An 18,191-nucleotide genomic window follows, 5' to 3' on the forward strand; every position below is an offset into this window, starting at 1 on the left:
ACAGTTATTTTGTTGTTTTTCCTCATGCTGTAGGGTTGTGTGAGCACTTAAAAGAAAGCAGATCTCTCTTGCTGCATGTTGCGCTGAGGTGCCTTGGCATTCCCGCACACCGCCCCTTTAACATGCATGCTCTGAACGCCCCGGGGCGTCAGAAATAGGGCTGATATGTTAGCCAGGGCCCCGCGGGGACTCTCCCACAAAGGCCCCGAAGAGGGGCGAGGGGGAGGGGTGTGCATCTCTGTTTTATTTTACCTTTACCTTTCTCTCTCAGAGAACGTCGTATGAGGTGCGAGAGTGACTCATGAAGAGGCTGCGTTCAGCATCGTCTGCTGTCGACTAAACATGATCCCCTGTTGGAGCTTTGAGGCTGTACGTTTTATTTGGACTAGAATTTCTTATGCTTTTGACATTGAAACTTTTTTATAAAGAAAAAAGCAACATGAAAAAATGTGAAATCTGCAGGGGAACTGATGCAAGCGCACACTGAAAATGGCTGGTTCAATTATACTATTGCTTATCACAGGTTTGCCTGAACAAAAGGAGCACTTGAAAATAAGCTTTAAGCATTGCTGTGAATGAGAACGTCTTCTAAACCAATGAAAATACTGTAAATACTGACGTGCACTGAAGAAGCCAGTAGCCCTGAGCTTTTGTCGCTTGTTGCTAAAGGCACACTGCCATCAATGATGGTATCTGATTCAAGGGAATACGTGCAGTATATATTTATTTATTTTTGCTTCTGGTGTGAGTGTATGTGTGTGCGCACCTGTCCATGTGGATGCCTGTTTGTGCGTGTGTGTGAATCCTGGTCGAGGAGGGCAGTGGAGCCTGGACTCTTTCCTGTTGCTGCAGAGGCACTGCAGTGGCACCCGTTGCTGCTGCTCTATGCAAATGTAATTACAGGGTAGACGCTGTGGCATCCAAACTGAGGGACGCTCACTGTTTTTTTATGATTTTGGTTCGCCTGCCTTTGTTTGCATCAGTTTCTGTCACCAAATGTTGCCCCATCATTAAGGCAAGACACTACAGGCAACAACATTGTTTTTTCACCGGTCAATTTTGAGATTCTGGGCTATTTGGCTTTCCATACTGTGTTGTTTTGGACTAAGAATGCAGAGATTTCAATTACAATAATTTTTTTACTATTGCTAGTGGACAGACATATTTAAAGGCTGTGAGGTTTTTCTCCGCTTCAGCAGCACTTTAAAGCCCAAAGTATACTGCATGAACGCAGGCGGTCGACACGTGCGCTCTAGAAAGTTTCATCTTTGTCCAGTGTCTGTGCTATTTTTTCTCCAGAATTTTTTCTCCAGTCTGGTATTTTGTTGTTGTTGTTGTTTTGTCTCTTTAGTTTAGTTTTCTACTGTGAAACAACGGCCGGGCCAGTGTTGCCACCTTTTGGGACAACTGATCAGTGCAAAACAAATTCAATGCGCATGTGCAACTGGTTACAAAAGTCGGGCAGAATGCTTACTATTGTGGTGACGAAATTTGCGCCTCGCGTAAAAAAGATACATTTTTAGCTTAAAATGTTCCCAGCAACTCGTCGTAATTGCATTTTTACTTTATGATGAGTAACGCTGGGAACATATTAAGCTAAAACGGCTTGCCATAAACAAAAAGGAAGTATACTTTGGGCTTAACTTTACAGTTTTATTCCTAGCTGTATTCTGAAGGTTTTTACAAAGGGTTTTGGTCATATATAATTTGCCTGATTTTATTCATAAAAACATTGTGAAAATATTTTTTTTATAAAAAAAGATATACAAAATCCCCTCTGTAAAAACCTTTAACTCTAATACGTCAACAAAATGAAACAAGAATTTTGAATCTGGCTTAATCCAGTGTTTCTGAAAGTTGAAAACTTTCAGAAAACTTGTAATGCAAAAAGATTTTTGCAGTTCTTAATGTCACCAGCTTGGGAAGTATGGTGAAATCTATTAGTTATTTTTTCCCTATTCACCTTGGCTGTCTTGCCTTAAAGGGAAATCAAAAGGAATGACACTATTTTAGAAAGACTTATGGGACACCATGGCCTGGTTGTTTGTTCAATCTGTTTGAAGTATGTGGGTCCTCGTGGGTGGGGGTGGAATACCTGAGCAGAGGCCCCGCTGTTGACGTCCCTCTCGCACATAGACAGTCTTGTAAAAGCCACGGTGCCCAGGAGCCTTGAGATTCCTGTAGCACAAGGGTTCTTTCCGGTTTTCCATCCAACTTTAGTCCAAGGTCGTAGCTATGCACAAGAGTTGAACCGGTCGAAAATGCCCGACCAAGGTCTCGTTTCCTTTTCTCATTATTCCAGTATCACTTAATACAAGTCCCTTATTGTGTGATAGCATTTATTTGGATCCTGATTTCTTTATTTTTTTAAGAATTTTTTTTTGCTGTTTTTGTCTTTTTATTATGATAGGACATGTGTAGACGGGAAGCGAAGTGGGTGAGAAAGAGGGAGAAGGAATCAGGAAAGGTTCGCGAGCTGGGACTCAAACTCGGGTCTCCCGAAGCACAGTATATTTCGGCACGAGGCTATTGACGCCGATATATCCTGAGTTCTTTCCTGCTCCTCAAAATCGTCCATATTTACTTTTTCCATGCCCGTTCCTGGTCTGTGCACGATTTATTGGTCTACATTATTCCAAATATTCACTCAGAAATTCATCACATTACAGAAGTAAAATAGGTTCATGTTTACTTTAAGCATCTGAAGACATGCTTTGTGATTTTATCTCAATGTCAAACTTTTCAGATCACCACGAGCCAAATCCAACACAATCTCTATTAGTGATCCATTAGTGATATGACCTATTGGGTTATTAAAGTGCCCCATATGCAATTTTAAAGGTTCCTAATTTTGTTTTTTGGTGATTCCTGCAATAAGTTTACATGCATCCAAGGTAAAAAAAAAAAACTTTAATTTTCTCATTATATACATTACAGCATCACCTCATTTCCCACAGTCTCAAAACGGTTAATTTGAAGATTCATTCTCTCTAAACCCCTCCTTTCCGAGAGCCTGCTCTGCTCTGATTGCTCTGATTTGCTCTGAGGCTTACCCAGTCTGTTATGATTGGTCTACTCTGCTCTGATTGGTCAGACGGCCCAGTCTGTGATTAGTCTACTCTACTCTGATTGGTCAGACGGCCCAGTCTGTTGTGATTAGTCTACTCTACTCTGATTGGTCAGACGGCCCAGTCTGTTGTGATTAGTCTACTCTACTCTGATTGGTCAGACGGCCCAGTCTGTTGTGATTGGTCCACTGCTTACAGCATGTGTCGGAAACTAAAAGCCCATTACTATATCTGAATTTCATGTCCGGAGGTTTCCTCAGCAATTGATGCACAGTGAAACATACAGTAACGATGGCGTCGGTTTTACTGTATTCAAGCCTGAGTCCTCATCCTTTGGAAGTTTATGCAAAGTGGATTTGCTTTCACAACGCAAAAAACATAATCTTCTCGACATGTCGAAAAAACAAACCAAAATCCAGTGTTTTAGAGCAGGTCAATGTAGAAGTCGTTCACAGGCAGCAAATGATGACCATAGGCTGGCATTATGCAAATTTGTTACAACAGTGAATTACTGACGACTTGTTTCATGCAGTTCAGAATCGATTCTTTCTTTTGGGAGACAATAACTTTATTTGTCATGCACTGTAATCTTTAAAACTTTGCAGACCCTTTACATTGGCAAACAGCTATATTATACACTGCATAAAAGGTCATATTTAAAAAAAAGCATAATGGGGCACTTTAAAAATGTAACTGGCTCCTTCCTCTAGCACAGTGACTATATCAGGACAGACCTCTGCAGGACTGACGCAATACTTTAAGGAGACAAAAATGCCTAATCATTTCTTGCCTATGCCACGCTGCTTGTTCTGTGGTCTCATCTGTTAAAATATGTTAAAGGCATTCAGTCATTACTTGTACATTAGCAAATTTCTTCAGTTTTTTCTGCTGTGCCATTGAGGACTGTATTTAGCTGATGTGCCTCAGAATTCAAATCACTGTGAGTCCCAGTGAAACTTGTACACGTACAAAAACAATAAAACACATTTATAAGACATAAATGTCACTATTCAATAGCTTTTCATACACATTTAATGATGTCAGTGGATAAGCTAACATTTTGGCTTCATTAGAACCTTATTTTAAGATTAATTGATTCAATAAAGATCAAGGATTAATCGGTTTAGCAAACTATACTGCATGGTCAACCTATAAATCTATTTTAATACAGTATGTCTTCTGAATGTGTTGTAATATCTTGAGCACTAATGAAGCGTTAAGAATAGGGGAGTGAAATCAGGGAGTGTTTCTTTAATTTGTGTCCTGATTGTGACAACACCACACTCTTAGAAGAAAAGGTTCTATATAGAACCTTAAAGGATTCTGTAAGTGCTTATAGAACCTTTTAGGGGTTCCATCATGGATTATTTTATAAATGTTTGAATTCATTTTCAATTCAATTTTTTTTAAATGAAACAGAAAAATATTAAAATAACACATTAATTATGAAAGCATTATGCAATCATTTAAGACATTTCTCCTTATATAGAACTTTTTTGGCTTTAAAATTGAGTCAAGAACCCTAGGGTTTTATATAGAACCCCACTGAACCTTTTTTTCTAAGACTGAAGAATGAGCGATGTGCGTGAACATTTGGGAATCGGAGCCTTCTCATCTGCTGATGTATGTCGCTTGGATTTATAGCAACAGCTGTAAAAATGTTTATTGGGCATAGAATATAGACACCAGTTTCCTGGTAGACTCTGGACTCTTAACGCTCATGAGAAAAACGTATGTGCATGAATGACTGCAAGCTGTCAACGTCTGAATCCTCCTCACATATGGAGGGAGGCTTTCGGGAAGCACTGGGCATTAGAATGAGATGCCAGTTCTTGGCTTTGCAGTGTTTTTGTTTTGAGATGGCTTTTGTGTGGCTGATCCTGTTACAGTGAGAGGATAGACCCCGGTGTCTGAGGGGGGTCATTAATCATTTAGAGTGATTTCTGGATTTTCTTCTTCTTTTTTTGTCACTAGCACATTACATAGGCTACTTCAATACATAAGATACTTCAGTTTGTTAAAGGGTAAACAGACAAATTAGATGAAGGAAAATAAGAAAGGATGTGAGTCAAAATCTGCTATGGGATAAATAAATGTAACAATTCATGTAAAAATTTATATTTTATTGGAAAATTAAACAAAATTGTGTCAAACTTTGATAATTCAACTGAGAAGATAGTGATCAAACTACATTTTATAAAAATCACCTGTCAAGTTCATAATATACAGTTCATCTATTGCCAAATTTATGAAAAAAAAGATCAAGAAGTCAAGAGTAGAAAATTATTAAATATATTCAAATCAGTAATGTCTAGTTTGTGCATTAAAAAATGTCCGTCAAAATATAACGTACAACTTCCTGTTTCTGTCAGGAACCTTGAACAATGTTCACTAAGTTTTTCAATTGGATTGGCGTTTATTCTCTTTAGCATGCAGTGTGAAGTATTTCACTCCGTTCCCTGATCATTCCGATTCAATTTCAGCGAGGGAAGAACAAATTTATACTCAACATGCGTAATGTATTATGTACGTTATTGTCTCTGACAGCATGTTGAAGCCGCTCATGCCGTCATTTTCTCCTTCTTCTCGGACAGCGATGACGTAGTCAAAACATCCGGTAGCGTGGGTTTTGCAGGAAATGCGTGACTCTGGACCTCTACTTCTAGTAAATACTACAGTGTATTGTGCACATTTTTTGACAGACAACGATGTTGTGATATTCAAATGATGTGGATTTGAAAACAGATGAATTGTAAGCTCATAATTATTTATTCAGTGAAGTGATTGATGCCCATGAGTGTGTTATGTCCAATTTTAGTTAGAATATTCCAACCAACAGCCAGCCTAAGTTTTTGACGGACGTGATAATGTGCATGAGGGGTGTTTGGGTAATTATAAAACGTGACGTTCAAAATGCTTTTTGTGATCATTATACATATTTTACTGAATGAAGTTTATTTTGTAACTCAGAGACTGACATGTTTGGCTTGTCCAAAATGTTACTTTCATCTGTCGCAAATTCATTGACTTTTGAAAACCAAGTTCTTTTTTTTCTTTTTTTACCAGGAAAGGAGTGGTTTTGATGCACAAAGTTATTTTTATTGTCTCCTATAACAAACATATTTTATTTAAACCCATGAAAATGCAGATCCTGTTGTAAATATTAGTGAAAAATTAGTTGTTCCATTATTACCCCTTAGCAGGTTTTGACTTATAGATATTCTTTAGGTATATATATATATATATATATATATACACACACACACACATACAATCCAGGATTTTGTGTGGCTGTTTTGTGTTTCTGTCCGCTCCTCTTTGTAAACACATCTCTCACCCTTGCCTTAGTTAAGATTTCTTGCAATGATTTTTGACAGAAAACTGAGGACATAATCATGTGTTTCTAAAAACAAGCGCTGATGCTATGTATAAATACAGATTTATTGAAAAATATTTTTTTCCTTTACTTTTCTACGTATGTGCTGTGCACAGCAGTTTAATCATGTTCCAGATGTTAATAAAACTATTTTCTTTTTTTTTTCTTTTTTTTTCATATGTGTGTGTATTTGTTTCACATTTTAATTATGCTCAAAGTAGCAAGTACAGTGAGCAGTCAGAACTGATTCTTTTCTAGAAATAATTGCCACTCCAGTCATGCTGTCAGGATGTCACACTCATACAGGATCATTTATACAACATGAAACAGTTCAATAAACTACTCGCAAGTATTCATAAACTTCTTCCCTGTCATGGTTATTTGAATTTTTGTCTGATTTAAACTTGAGAGTTATACAATCTGTAAATCTGTTTATATATATATATATATATATATATATATATATATATATATATATATATATATATATATATATATATATATATATATATATATAATGTGAATGTTTGCATGGAATGTTTACTTTTTTTAGATTGAATTATTTGGCCTTATCCAAGCCTAGTGCCTTTTATTTTCTTCACAAATTGTTCCTGTCTGGTTACCATTTTGGAATTAAAAAATATAAATTATTATTATAAAATATAAAAAGAATAAAGTATTTAAGGAATGAAAATATGATAAAGAATAATAGAAAGAAAAACAAGTTGAAGTATTAGACTATGTATAGTAGTGACCAAAAGTGATGTCTGGAGGGGATATTAGTTATAATGACCCTACAATTTTGAATAAACCATCAAAATATGAGGATATGAGGGAGGAACAAAACACTAAACTTGGTTAAGGTATTTATCTGACAAAATTATTTGGCAAAAAAATAATAAAAAATGCAAACTTCAACTACAGGTTTTACTTTACTATTTTACATAGAAAAACATAATATGTTGCTGGGAATTTCGTTTTTGCATGTGTTCATCCTAATATCTTTGTATGACCAAAAATTAAGTCCGCACCATTTGTCATGTTTCATTGCGTTATCATAAAAAATAAATAAAAATAAACACACATACACAAAAACAAGTGACTCCAAGGACAACTAAGCAATGCTAATAAAATCTTTACGAAATTCTTAATATTTTAACAAAGGATTTTCAATTTTCAAAATTCAAAGTTTTCAATTTTCTCAGGCCGGACATCAATTTTGGCCACTTCTGTTGCTATATAATGAAATTTATTCTATTATTATTATTATTATTGTTGTTACATCTTTTTATATTATACTCAGTTATGTTCATGTTTGGACCATCTGAATCAGTCCCTGTTCGTGAATGAAGCACAAGTTCCCTCTGCTGGTCAACACGAGGAAGCTCAGATTGGGGTCATACTACATTTACATTACATTTACATTTATTCATTTAGCAGACGCTTTTATCCACAGCGACTTAAAAATGTGCAGAGAAGTCAATGAATAGGTTAGAGAATCTTAAATAGCCTATATAAATAAACGTAAGCCTACATAAAGCTATACATCTTATTTAACATTTGAGAAACATTTGGAGTCCAAATGTTTCTTGGAGGCCACCAAATGATTCTCACATGCAAAATAACAACTGAAATGAGCCTAGAGGGACTTTGTATCCTTGTGTCCCATGAGTTAAGACACATAGAACGTCAAATTTGTGGCAAATTGACAAACCAATTATGGTTTGCATGTCAATTACCTTCATAACAAGGTGGACATGTTGAAGCCGCCCCCTCACATCCTCTGGCTCTGGGGGCGAGTGTTGCGTAAAGGATGGTGGCGAGGAGTGGCACAGGATGCGTTTAAATAGCCACGCTCACAAACTTTTACCCATCACAACCTCTTCAGCTCTGCGCACTGGTTTTACGCATCGATACTCTGCGCTCTGTGAAGATGCGTTGCGCACTTTCCAACCTGCACATGCTGCACTCTTCCCTCCTTGCGCTGTGGTTCACAGCTTTCCAGGGCTTCAGACCTGCGGATGCTGCCCCCAACCCTTCTCCTCTCCTGGGCTCCAACTGGGGAAACCCGCGGAGATTCATCCACCTTCAGACAACTTCAGACTTAAACAACTTCTACTTGGAGATCAGCCCGAACGGACATGTGCGCAAAACTACAAACCGGGGGTCCTACAGTGAGTAGCCTATACCTACTGTTTTTCATCAGCATAAAGATGATGCCACCGATATTTAGGATATTAATACCAGTAAAATAAAAGTCAAACTACACCAGTCTGAGCAAAGATGATTAAATAAAACAACTTTTTTTCCCCATATCAAACACTATCCTTTATATCTCCACAGTTTAATCTTCTTTTAATCCTGCATTTCAACAGGTGTAATTTTATTGAAGGCAGAGAGCAGAGACCGTCTGGCAATATTTGGAGTGAAAAGCAACCGATTTTTGTGCATGGACGCAGGAGGGACCCTTTTTACATCTGTAAGTTTTTAATCAAATGCATTTAAGTTGAAAAATGTTTTTTTTTTTAAAGTATAAAAAGTAAGGCATAGTCTAATTTTATGTAAATTACACACACAGATCATTATTAATACAGTAGCCATAAGGCCTGTTCACACCAAGGTTGAGAACTATAAAGATATTGTTCTAAAAATCGTTCCAATAGCTTATAAAAGTCCACACCACAACTATAACCATAATGGCACAGAGAAAAGATATAGTTGGAATCACTTTCAGAACGAATTTTCCCCTACGGTCATCATCAGCATCGTAAATCCTGCAAAGTTTTTTATATTTTCATTTTTTATTTTTTTTTATGTATGTACATTTCTAACACTATAAATTATATCATATTACCTTTGCATCAAATGACAAAAAAAATAGTTAACACAGCTTTGAGGGTACAGCCTTTCTTTTTGAGCAGCTGTGGGATTGACGGTAAAGTTGACATCTCTCTTCCGACTGCCGTTAACAATCTCTCTCTATTTTTTCCCCTCTTTTGAAAGTTGCGAAACACTATTGTGGAGTTTTTCTTTTTTGTTATTTGAGCAAATGGGAACATGAAAAATATATTTAATGTAGTCTCTCATTCACCACTATATAAGTTTACCCAACTATGATGACTTCTGCTTGTGAGAAACCCGGAAATGTGGCAAAGGTCAATTGTTATCGTTATAGTTATCGTTATATTTATAGTTCTTGGTGTGAATGGGCCTTACGTTTTGGTACATAATAATAGCCGTGACACTTTGCCTTCTTTGGATTCGTTATTTTACTGTTGGTATATTTTTTATGTCTTCAGACGGTCTGCAATAAAGAAGATTGTCTTTTTCACCACAAACTTTTGGAAAACAATCGTGACGTGTACTACTCCACCAAGCATGGCATACTGCTTAACCTGGATGGGGCAAAACAGGTGTTCATAGCTGGACAAAACCTCCCTCAGTCATCTCTCTTCTTATCAGAGAAGAACACTGTCCCACTGGAGCGCCTGCAGCACCGGGAGCGGAGGAACCGTCAGGTGAATCCGTCAGACCCGCTGAACGCGCTCCGGTACGGAGAGGAGTCAGACTCCAGAGCTGCTCAAGAGGACGATGGGGACTTGGACATTGAGCCATCGGAGGGACAAAACATCTCCAGAGAAACCCTAGTTTCCCCATCCGATGATGACCCTTGGGACCTTCTTCACGACTCAAGCCCCGGCAGTCCCCGGATTTCAGCAATTGTCGGATAGACCATCTTGATCCTCCATGCAGGTGACTGTGGACCTGCCAACGTAAGAGTACGACTCCATAATATTTTCATCATCGGTCATAAATAAATATTTTAAAGGACATATACTAAAAATCAAATTCACATAGATCTGCAGATTCTTTAGGCTGTTTAATATCTGCATTCCACCAAATCTGAAGAACCTGCGTTGTTTTTTTTTTCACCTGCCCCCATGAATTTGTCTTTGGTGCTGGACACCACATGTGGATAACAATTGTCTACCAAGAAAGTATTTATTTATTTAATTAATTACATATGTTTTATTTATGGTATTTATATGGATGCTTTAAATGTTATATGTGCAGGGAAATGTTATAGGCCTACCCGTTTTACTCATTTTAAATAAATAAAAAGTTTTTTCATGATTAAAGAAAATATGTTCTGTGATTTATTTGTGTCTTATTCGTCTTGCAGTAAATCTAAAAAGTAAGTTAGTTTTTTTTTATTCTTTTAATGTGCATTAAACAGTAAGCTATGACATAAACACAATGAAAGGCAAACACAAAAACAGAGTAGGCCTAAGTGTGATATTTTCAAAGATGAAAAGAATGGGGAAAAAAGAAAAACAATCTTTGCAGAAAAGTGAGTTCGTTTATTCGGTTCATCACCTTTGGTCACTGCGAGATTTGTTTGATTGAACTTGTCCCTCAGTGGAAAGCTATCTGGTTTAACATCCTGTCATTAGAGGGGAATAAATGAACACTCAGAATCAATCTGAAATCTGAGTCTCCAAGAATAAACCTTTCCACATTCTGTTTTGTTTCCAATGTCAAAGGCTGCACTTTGGTTATTTTTGGAAGGAAATGCCTTACAGAGAGCCCACCTTTAGGTTACACTATGACCTGTTTATGTTAAAGCTCTACAACTAGAAAGAGGATTTAGATTTTGTAGCTGATTTGAGAGCAGTATGTTTTGAACGAAAAAAAAAAAGAAAAAAAGTTTGATAGCCTAGCCTAATGACAAAATGACATTTTACTAAAATCTAAAAGTAATTTGAGTTACGTAATTTATAAGAAATATGTAGTAAATTTTTAATTTACTTAAGAGAAGTTTCTGATGTAAAATTTCAATGGAGGTCTTAATCATTGTTTCAGTCTAAATCTGCTTTTAGGCTAATATTGCAGTAGTCTCAAACTTTTTAATTAATTATTTATTACCAAAATAGCCTATATTCTGTGAAGTAATTCTAAACGATTTGAAATCCTTTACTACGAGAGGATGTAACATTTCATAGTGTTAAATAAGCAAAGAATCATCAGGTTATTACCATATAAACTAAATATCTAATTATTATTATTATTTATTATTATTATTATTATTATTATTAAGATTTAGAAATACACCCAGGGGGTACACTATGATAATCAGCAAAAATAAATAAGTAAAATCAAAAGATAGAAAGAAAAAAAACCCATCTTTTTTCCGTGTGACGTGATCTCCGCGTCCACGCTTAGAATCGTATCCGCAGATTCGACATTTTTATAAAACGCACAAAGCTTATACCAATTAAAACACGTTTCTTCGAGGTTTTAAGACCATATAATAATTGAAAACTACTATTGTATTTCAATGACTTACTTTGTGTTAAACTGGAAACACAAGGGTAGACACGCTTATAGTGAATTGCAAATTCGAAAATTCAGATAGATTTCCGTAGTTTGTTTTCAGGCGGGACTGTAAGTTACCTCAGCTCACATCAAAACAAAATGATACAAATACAGACTTTCTAAAAGTGCCCATTATATTTTTAACTCGAGCAATAGATATCACGAAAGGTTGTAGAAAAATACGGCAGTAGTGTCAGTGTTCATAGCGCATTAAGTGCGATTTTATTCTCTCTTTTTGCACTAACGTAAATAATGGACAGACCTTCCAGGTGCGTATTAACGTTACATAACGTTTAATGAGTTAATCCATGCTTTAGATTAGTGTTGTCTTGTCACTTTCCATATGTGTCTGCTTCTGTATGACAGCTGTTGGTCTTTGTTTTTCGTAATTACCTGTTACTTCCTGATATTTTCATAATCAATCACCGTGAGTTAAAAAATCTGGAAAGTCAGTGTCCTCTGTGATGCAAACTGTGTTTTGTACCTGTCATCAGAAATAGGAAAGCTGTTAACTACGCAGTCTTCCAAGACAATGATGGTGAGACATCTGATTTGCTTTAAGGATTTCACTTCAAAATCACTTAGAACCTATAAGTTAAAGATGTTTACATGATTTATGTGACAGATGAGGACTTTACCTGTGTGAAACCTCCTCCCAAAAAAGCTCGAACGGCTGTTTCGGAGAGAAACCACAAGACTACAAGTGCATCTCCAATTGAAGTTGTTGATCCCACCAGCTCAGGAAGCAGCAAGAGGTTACAAAAAGCTTTTTTTTGCCTTTTCAAAACACATTTCACGCACAGAAAAGTATTAATGTACCACTGAGTGTATGTAATGACTCCATTGACCCTTTACTGTTATTTCAGGATGTCTCTGGATGATAAACTTTATGACAGAGATTTGGAGACAGCTCTAACATTGTCATTGCTAAACTCTCCAAGAACACAAGATGGAGAGCCTACAACCAAAACAGGTGAATATTCTGCTGGTCTAAGTACTAATTTCCCTCATTCATGAAGTGCAAAGTTGTATTTTACTGTTATTTATTGTCTTGTGTTCTGCAGATGATTGTGACGTGTCTCAGCCTGCTCAATGTTCTCCACCTGTTCTGATACACTGCAGTGCTGATAGCAGCCATTTAGGTAACAACAAATAATTTTGTCTTTTTACTGGTCACAAACTGATTATCTCTTCTCTTATATATTTTTATGATTATTTGTACATATGTATGCAGCTTTATTCAACATTTCCATGCAAAAACCTTTGTCTATTCTCTAAACAAAACTCTGTGCTTGATTTTGTACAGTAGGTGACAGTCATCCCCATCCAGATTCTCCTCCTGTGCTGTCAAATTGTTGCATTGATGGCGGAAGTTTAGGTAATGCAGGTTTGTTATTATACTGATATGAACTTTTGATGTTAACAAAATTGAAATTTCAAAGTGTAAAAATCGGTGTGTCAGAAAACTGCATCTTTGGGGCTGACAAAAAGAGAACAAATGTTACATTTTCTATGCATGCTCTGTGTTAATTATTGTTTTTGTTCTCAGGGCTGAATTTGATCAGCATGGATGCCTCCCCTCCCAAAGTTTCCAAACAGACTGATGCCTCAGAAAAGCAGAGAAAACCTGGGAAAACCAGAGATGAGGATTACCAGCTGCAAAACACACCAGGTAATCTGAGGACCTTCACAATCTTAATTAATGAGGCCATATTATGTATTTATGTCTAATAGAGCATGTTTTCATGCTTGAATGTTTAAAAACAAAATTCACATGTTTGACATTGTTGTATCACCTCTTTTTCAAGTCTGTCAGTAACGCTCTGTTTAGTTCCTGTCTTTATGAAGCCCCTCCTTCTGAAAAGCACAATGTGCTGTGATTGGTCGATTGGACCAGTGTGTTGTGATTGGTCAACCACTTCGAGTGTGTTTGGGAAATGTCACACTCCTAACCATGACTGCGAGTTTAAACACTACTAACTAACTGAACCCGGCCTCGTCCCTTTATTTTGCGTATGCTTTGGGCAGGAATTATTTAAATGAGGAATATTGTGACCTTTTTCATGCTCAAACAGCAACATTACACAATAAAGAAAGTTGAAGTTGATGTTAAAAAGCATAATAGAGAATTTTTTTAAAGTCACATGGACCTGGACTGGCCTGTGCTGCATATGTTTTCAGTGTTTTCATGATGAAATTTAATACTACTGATTCAAAATGTGGGCATTTATTTATGGTTGTTCCGGTTGCAGATTCGGAGAGTGATGCAGACTTCACTGAAGAAGATGAAAGTGAAGATGAGACATTCACGGTGAAGAAGATAAAGGTGGTGAAACTAAAGACAGAAAAAAAGGCACCACCTCCCGTGAAGGAAAAGAAAGACAAAAAGCCCACGAAAGCCTCAAAAGCTAAAACCTCAGGTACTTTTGGTACTTAAGAGTGTGTTCACACTTGTAGTTCGTTTCTCTTTGTTCTTTTGGTCTGGACCAAAAGAGAAAATTATACATTTAGTCCTGGTTCACACTGGGCCCTTTCACACCTGAAAGTCCGCACCAAGGTCCGAACCAGAGTTCATGTTTTGATACTTTGTATACATTTGGTTAGTTTTGGTTTGGTTTCACATTGCAATTATGCGAGTGTACTAAATAACTTTTCATGACGTACTTGCGTCCTGTCGTCATCATCTACATGGCTGCATATTGACATTGATTGGTTTGTAAACGGACGTGCGTCTGACGTCAGCGTGTTGTCAATTCGGCGGGTAACTTTGACAAGACGCATATCGTTGCCTATACTGTTATTATTACGGCATTACTCCCTCCAGCACCAACTATACTCGACGCTAGTTCAAATTCGCCAAATGAACGTCCTCGTTGTGCGAACATTTTATCATCGCCGGCAGGACGCTGGCCAAATGTGTGTGTGTGTGTGTGTGCGCGCGCGCGCACGCGAATCAGCTGAAAGAAACGCTGTGGGCAGGACTGACAGATCTGCACATAAATATTCTTCTTCAGTTGTTTAGCTATGCGGGAACCACCGGGACTTCCTGTAAATAGTCCGAAAGTCCGAACCATACAGAAAATGCTTTCACACTAGAAACGAACCAAACCTTTGAACAGTTTGATCCGGACCGAGACCACCTCTTTTCGTCGGACCAAATTTCGTCTGTTTGGTCCGGACCGTGGTCCGGGGGAGGTTTCACACCTGTAATTTTGATTCGGACCAAACTGAAAAGTCCGAAAGTCCGGACCAAACAAGGTAGGTGTGAAAGGGCCCACTGTCATTTTTAACACCGAAACTAAAGGTACAAAACAACAAAAATGCTTTTATGACATATATTTTGTGACAAAACTTACTGTCATTTTTAACACTGAACTTAAAAATACAAAATTATGATGAGAAAAAAAGGTATGCTTGAGTATTCTGTCCTTTCTAGGGGTCGCATCTTGTGACATCAGGTCCTTGTTTTGGCTAGTTTAGATGGCTTTGGTCCGTGTTGTGTTTATATTTCTGTCGAACTGTACCAGAGTTCGTTTGGATGCGGAGCGAGACCCACCTTTTCATGGGTCTCAGTCCACTTGTCTGAGGCGCACCAGGGTTCGGCAGCATTCACAGTCATTCAAATGAACCGCATTAAAAGAACAATCGCACCAGAGTTCATTTTAATTGAACCAAACCTGCCAAGTGTGAACACCCTACATTTTACCGTGCGATGAAAGACATGCCACACTAACATCTCTCTCTTTCTGACAGCTCCCAGCCCAGCGATCTGTCGGAGTCCAGCTGCTCCTGTGTCTGGACTGAAGAACATGCCAAAAACTCCACCTATCTCTAAACCTGCTCTCTGCTCCAGTCCTGCAGGGGGCAAACTGCCTAAGTGGAATCCCCCTGGTGAGACTACAGGCTGAAATCATCAATGCAAAGTTGTCAATTTTGACTGCCAAAAACTGAAAAAGTGCTGTATTTGTGGTCCTGTTGTAAATTCTAACTCCATTTTCAGGTCTGGTTGGCCGGAGTCCCGGTGCATCTCAGAATGCACCTATGAAGTCTCCTGGACCGGGGCTGCGTTTAGGACTTTCCCGTCTGGCTCGAATCAAACCCCTTCACCAAAATGCTGCTGTGAACTAAACAGACTAGTTTTAAAGAAAATATATAACGAGAAGCTGCACATCTTTAGGTTACCATGGCAGGAAAAAAAATGGTAAGAAGTCTATTTTCAAAGTACTGAAATTTGTCCAGAATTTTAAGGTCTTTCATCCCTTACTTACAGTAATATGTAGGGAATAAATTATTTTTTGTTGTCAGTGTAATATTTTTAAATGTCTTTTCTGTGGTGTGTTTTAGCTCTGTAAATATGCACTTTTTGATAAACATTAAAGACTGTGTAATATGCTAAAATCTGAATTTGCACCTCACTTGTTTTCATTCACTCCCTGAAGTGATATATATATTAGTGGACTAATGTAGGGAATAGTGAATGAGGGTATGAGGGTCGATTTCAGAAACAGCGCCTGTCTTAAGTGAACACTCAAGCTATGTCTCCCTCTAGTTGCCAAAACAAGCCATGAATGAAGGAGTGGGGAACAATAGAGAAGCTGTCCTTGCCACAGTCATCTGGGGTGGAGCTTTAATTATGTAAAGTTTCTTTGAAACATTATAAATGGGCCGTTCTACAGAATTATAAAGCATTTAAGTATTCAAATTTGAGATGTTGACTAAGATCCTTCTATTATCTATTGAACAATAATATTTAAAATATAAATATATATAAAATCATCATTTATTGGGTACTTTCAATTGGGAGGTGGCTGTCCCGAACCCTAACCCCTAAATTTCAACTTGTGAAAATATTGAAATATTTTTTTTTCCATTGTTGTTTTTAAAAATATCTTTTTGATTTATTTTGTCTTTTGGTAGACGTCACTAGTACCAAACACATTTTTTCTGCAACTAAGCAAACCTTTTGGGTGTAATTACATAAAATTTAGTTTTTATGTGTGTACAACTGTTCAGAACTGTGCTAGGTTACCATGTGCTGGCTATCATCTTTGAACTAGGCTCAAAAGTATCTTAAATTGTCACTACCGAAACAGTCACTACCAAAACATCATGTTTTTTTTATTTTTTTATTTTTTATTTAGTTTTTATGTGTGTATAACTGGGTTATAATATGGGCTGGGTTTCCCGAAACCTTCTTTACGCTACGTCGTTCTTAAGTTACACCTTAAGCTGTAGCCTACCTTATCGTTAATACGTGTTTCCCGAAACGTTCTTAGTTAAGTATAGGCTACCTTCTGTAAGTCATACATACATTATGGCAGCAATATATGATAGCCTACAATTTTAAAATATGTAGGCAAGGCTATTATAGACAAGTATAGTTTGGATTATTTTTTAAAATATCCCATGAGTCCTAATAAATGCAATTTAAACTATTTCTGAAGTGCTTATTTTATAAAGAACACCGCTTTCTCACATAAACAGCCCCTACATGAGAGAATAATTGATTCTAGAGCCATCAATATCAACCAATTCAGCACCATCACCACGGACAGTGCCGGGTAACGTCGCACGTAAGAAGGTATATCTTAAGCAGCTTCCTAAGGTATAGTTTGGGGAACACACCTAGAAATGGTATACCTTCAGTTAAGTTTTACCTTAAGAGTCTTCGTAGCGCGCTAAGAGACAACGTTATCGGGAAACTCAGCCCAGAACTGTGCTAGGTAATCATCTTTGAACTAGGCTCAAAAGTATCTTAAATTGTTACTACTGAACAGTCATGACCGAAACATGCCATAATTTTTTTGGTAGTGACAAAAGGGAACACATAATCATTTATTTGGGCGAAATAAACAAAATGTTTGTAGAGTGATGCAAATCATTAGTATCTTAGTATGTTTTAGTATGCAAGTTAAAATTCTGTAAAGTGATGTGGTCGCTACTAAAACATTACTGTCACTACAGAAAATGCTGTCACGACCAAAACATGGGATGTTTTGTCTAAAATAAAGTATACTGAATTATCAACTAAGATGTTGTTATTATAGTGTTTGGTTCAATGTATATTCAAACTAATGAATCCTTAACTTTGAAATCAGTATGATTAACCTAATGCCTTTTACAAAGAAAAATTGGTTTCAAAATACAACAAATCTTATAATACACTTGAAATATTATTAAGATTGTAATTGTTATTGATTTACCTGTGAAAACTTTTTAAAAAATAGCAAAATATATATTTACAAGGTAGATGTAAACAAAATATTAATAGGCCAGTATAAGCCTTCTTATTAAATTATTTATTGTTGTGTTTCGGTAGCGACAAATCTGGGGAGAGGAAAAATATTCCAAAACTTTCTGAAAATACAATG

The 18,191-nt window shown here is 37.0% G+C and overlaps 2 protein-coding genes across 2 annotated transcripts; both read left to right on the forward strand.

Annotated features, from left to right (window-relative positions):
* Positions 1–8,377: 8,377 nt before the first annotated feature.
* On the forward strand, positions 8,378–10,175 carry fgf23 (fibroblast growth factor 23; the record flags this gene model as incomplete). Its single annotated transcript, XM_084112614.1, has 3 exons — positions 8,378–8,618; positions 8,820–8,923; positions 9,744–10,175. 3 exons carry the CDS (start codon positions 8,378–8,380, stop codon positions 10,173–10,175), a joined length of 777 nt encoding a protein of 258 aa, XP_083968740.1.
* Positions 10,176–11,853: 1,678 nt separating this feature from the next.
* On the forward strand, positions 11,854–16,224 carry rad51ap1 (RAD51 associated protein 1). Its single transcript, XM_084112609.1, has 10 exons — positions 11,854–12,089; positions 12,315–12,358; positions 12,446–12,575; positions 12,687–12,793; positions 12,885–12,962; positions 13,127–13,198; positions 13,370–13,492; positions 14,073–14,240; positions 15,574–15,711; positions 15,821–16,224. Exons 1-10 carry the CDS (start codon positions 12,073–12,075, stop codon positions 15,946–15,948), a joined length of 1,005 nt encoding a protein of 334 aa, XP_083968735.1. The 5' UTR covers positions 11,854–12,072; the 3' UTR covers positions 15,949–16,224.
* Positions 16,225–18,191: the final 1,967 nt, after the last annotated feature.

This window comes from Abramis brama (assembly GCF_963993115.1).
Source record: "Abramis brama genome assembly, chromosome: 4".
Taxonomy (NCBI): domain Eukaryota; kingdom Metazoa; phylum Chordata; class Actinopteri; order Cypriniformes; family Leuciscidae; genus Abramis; species Abramis brama.

Excerpts from the sequence above, each read along its gene's own strand:
- rad51ap1 (XM_084112609.1), top strand. Across the intron at positions 12,359-12,445 it reads AGTCTTCCAAGACAATGATG|ATGAGGACTTTACCTGTGTG; the intron begins GTGAGACATCTG and ends TTTATGTGACAG. Across the intron at positions 12,963-13,126 it reads TGCTGATAGCAGCCATTTAG|TAGGTGACAGTCATCCCCAT; the intron begins GTAACAACAAAT and ends GATTTTGTACAG.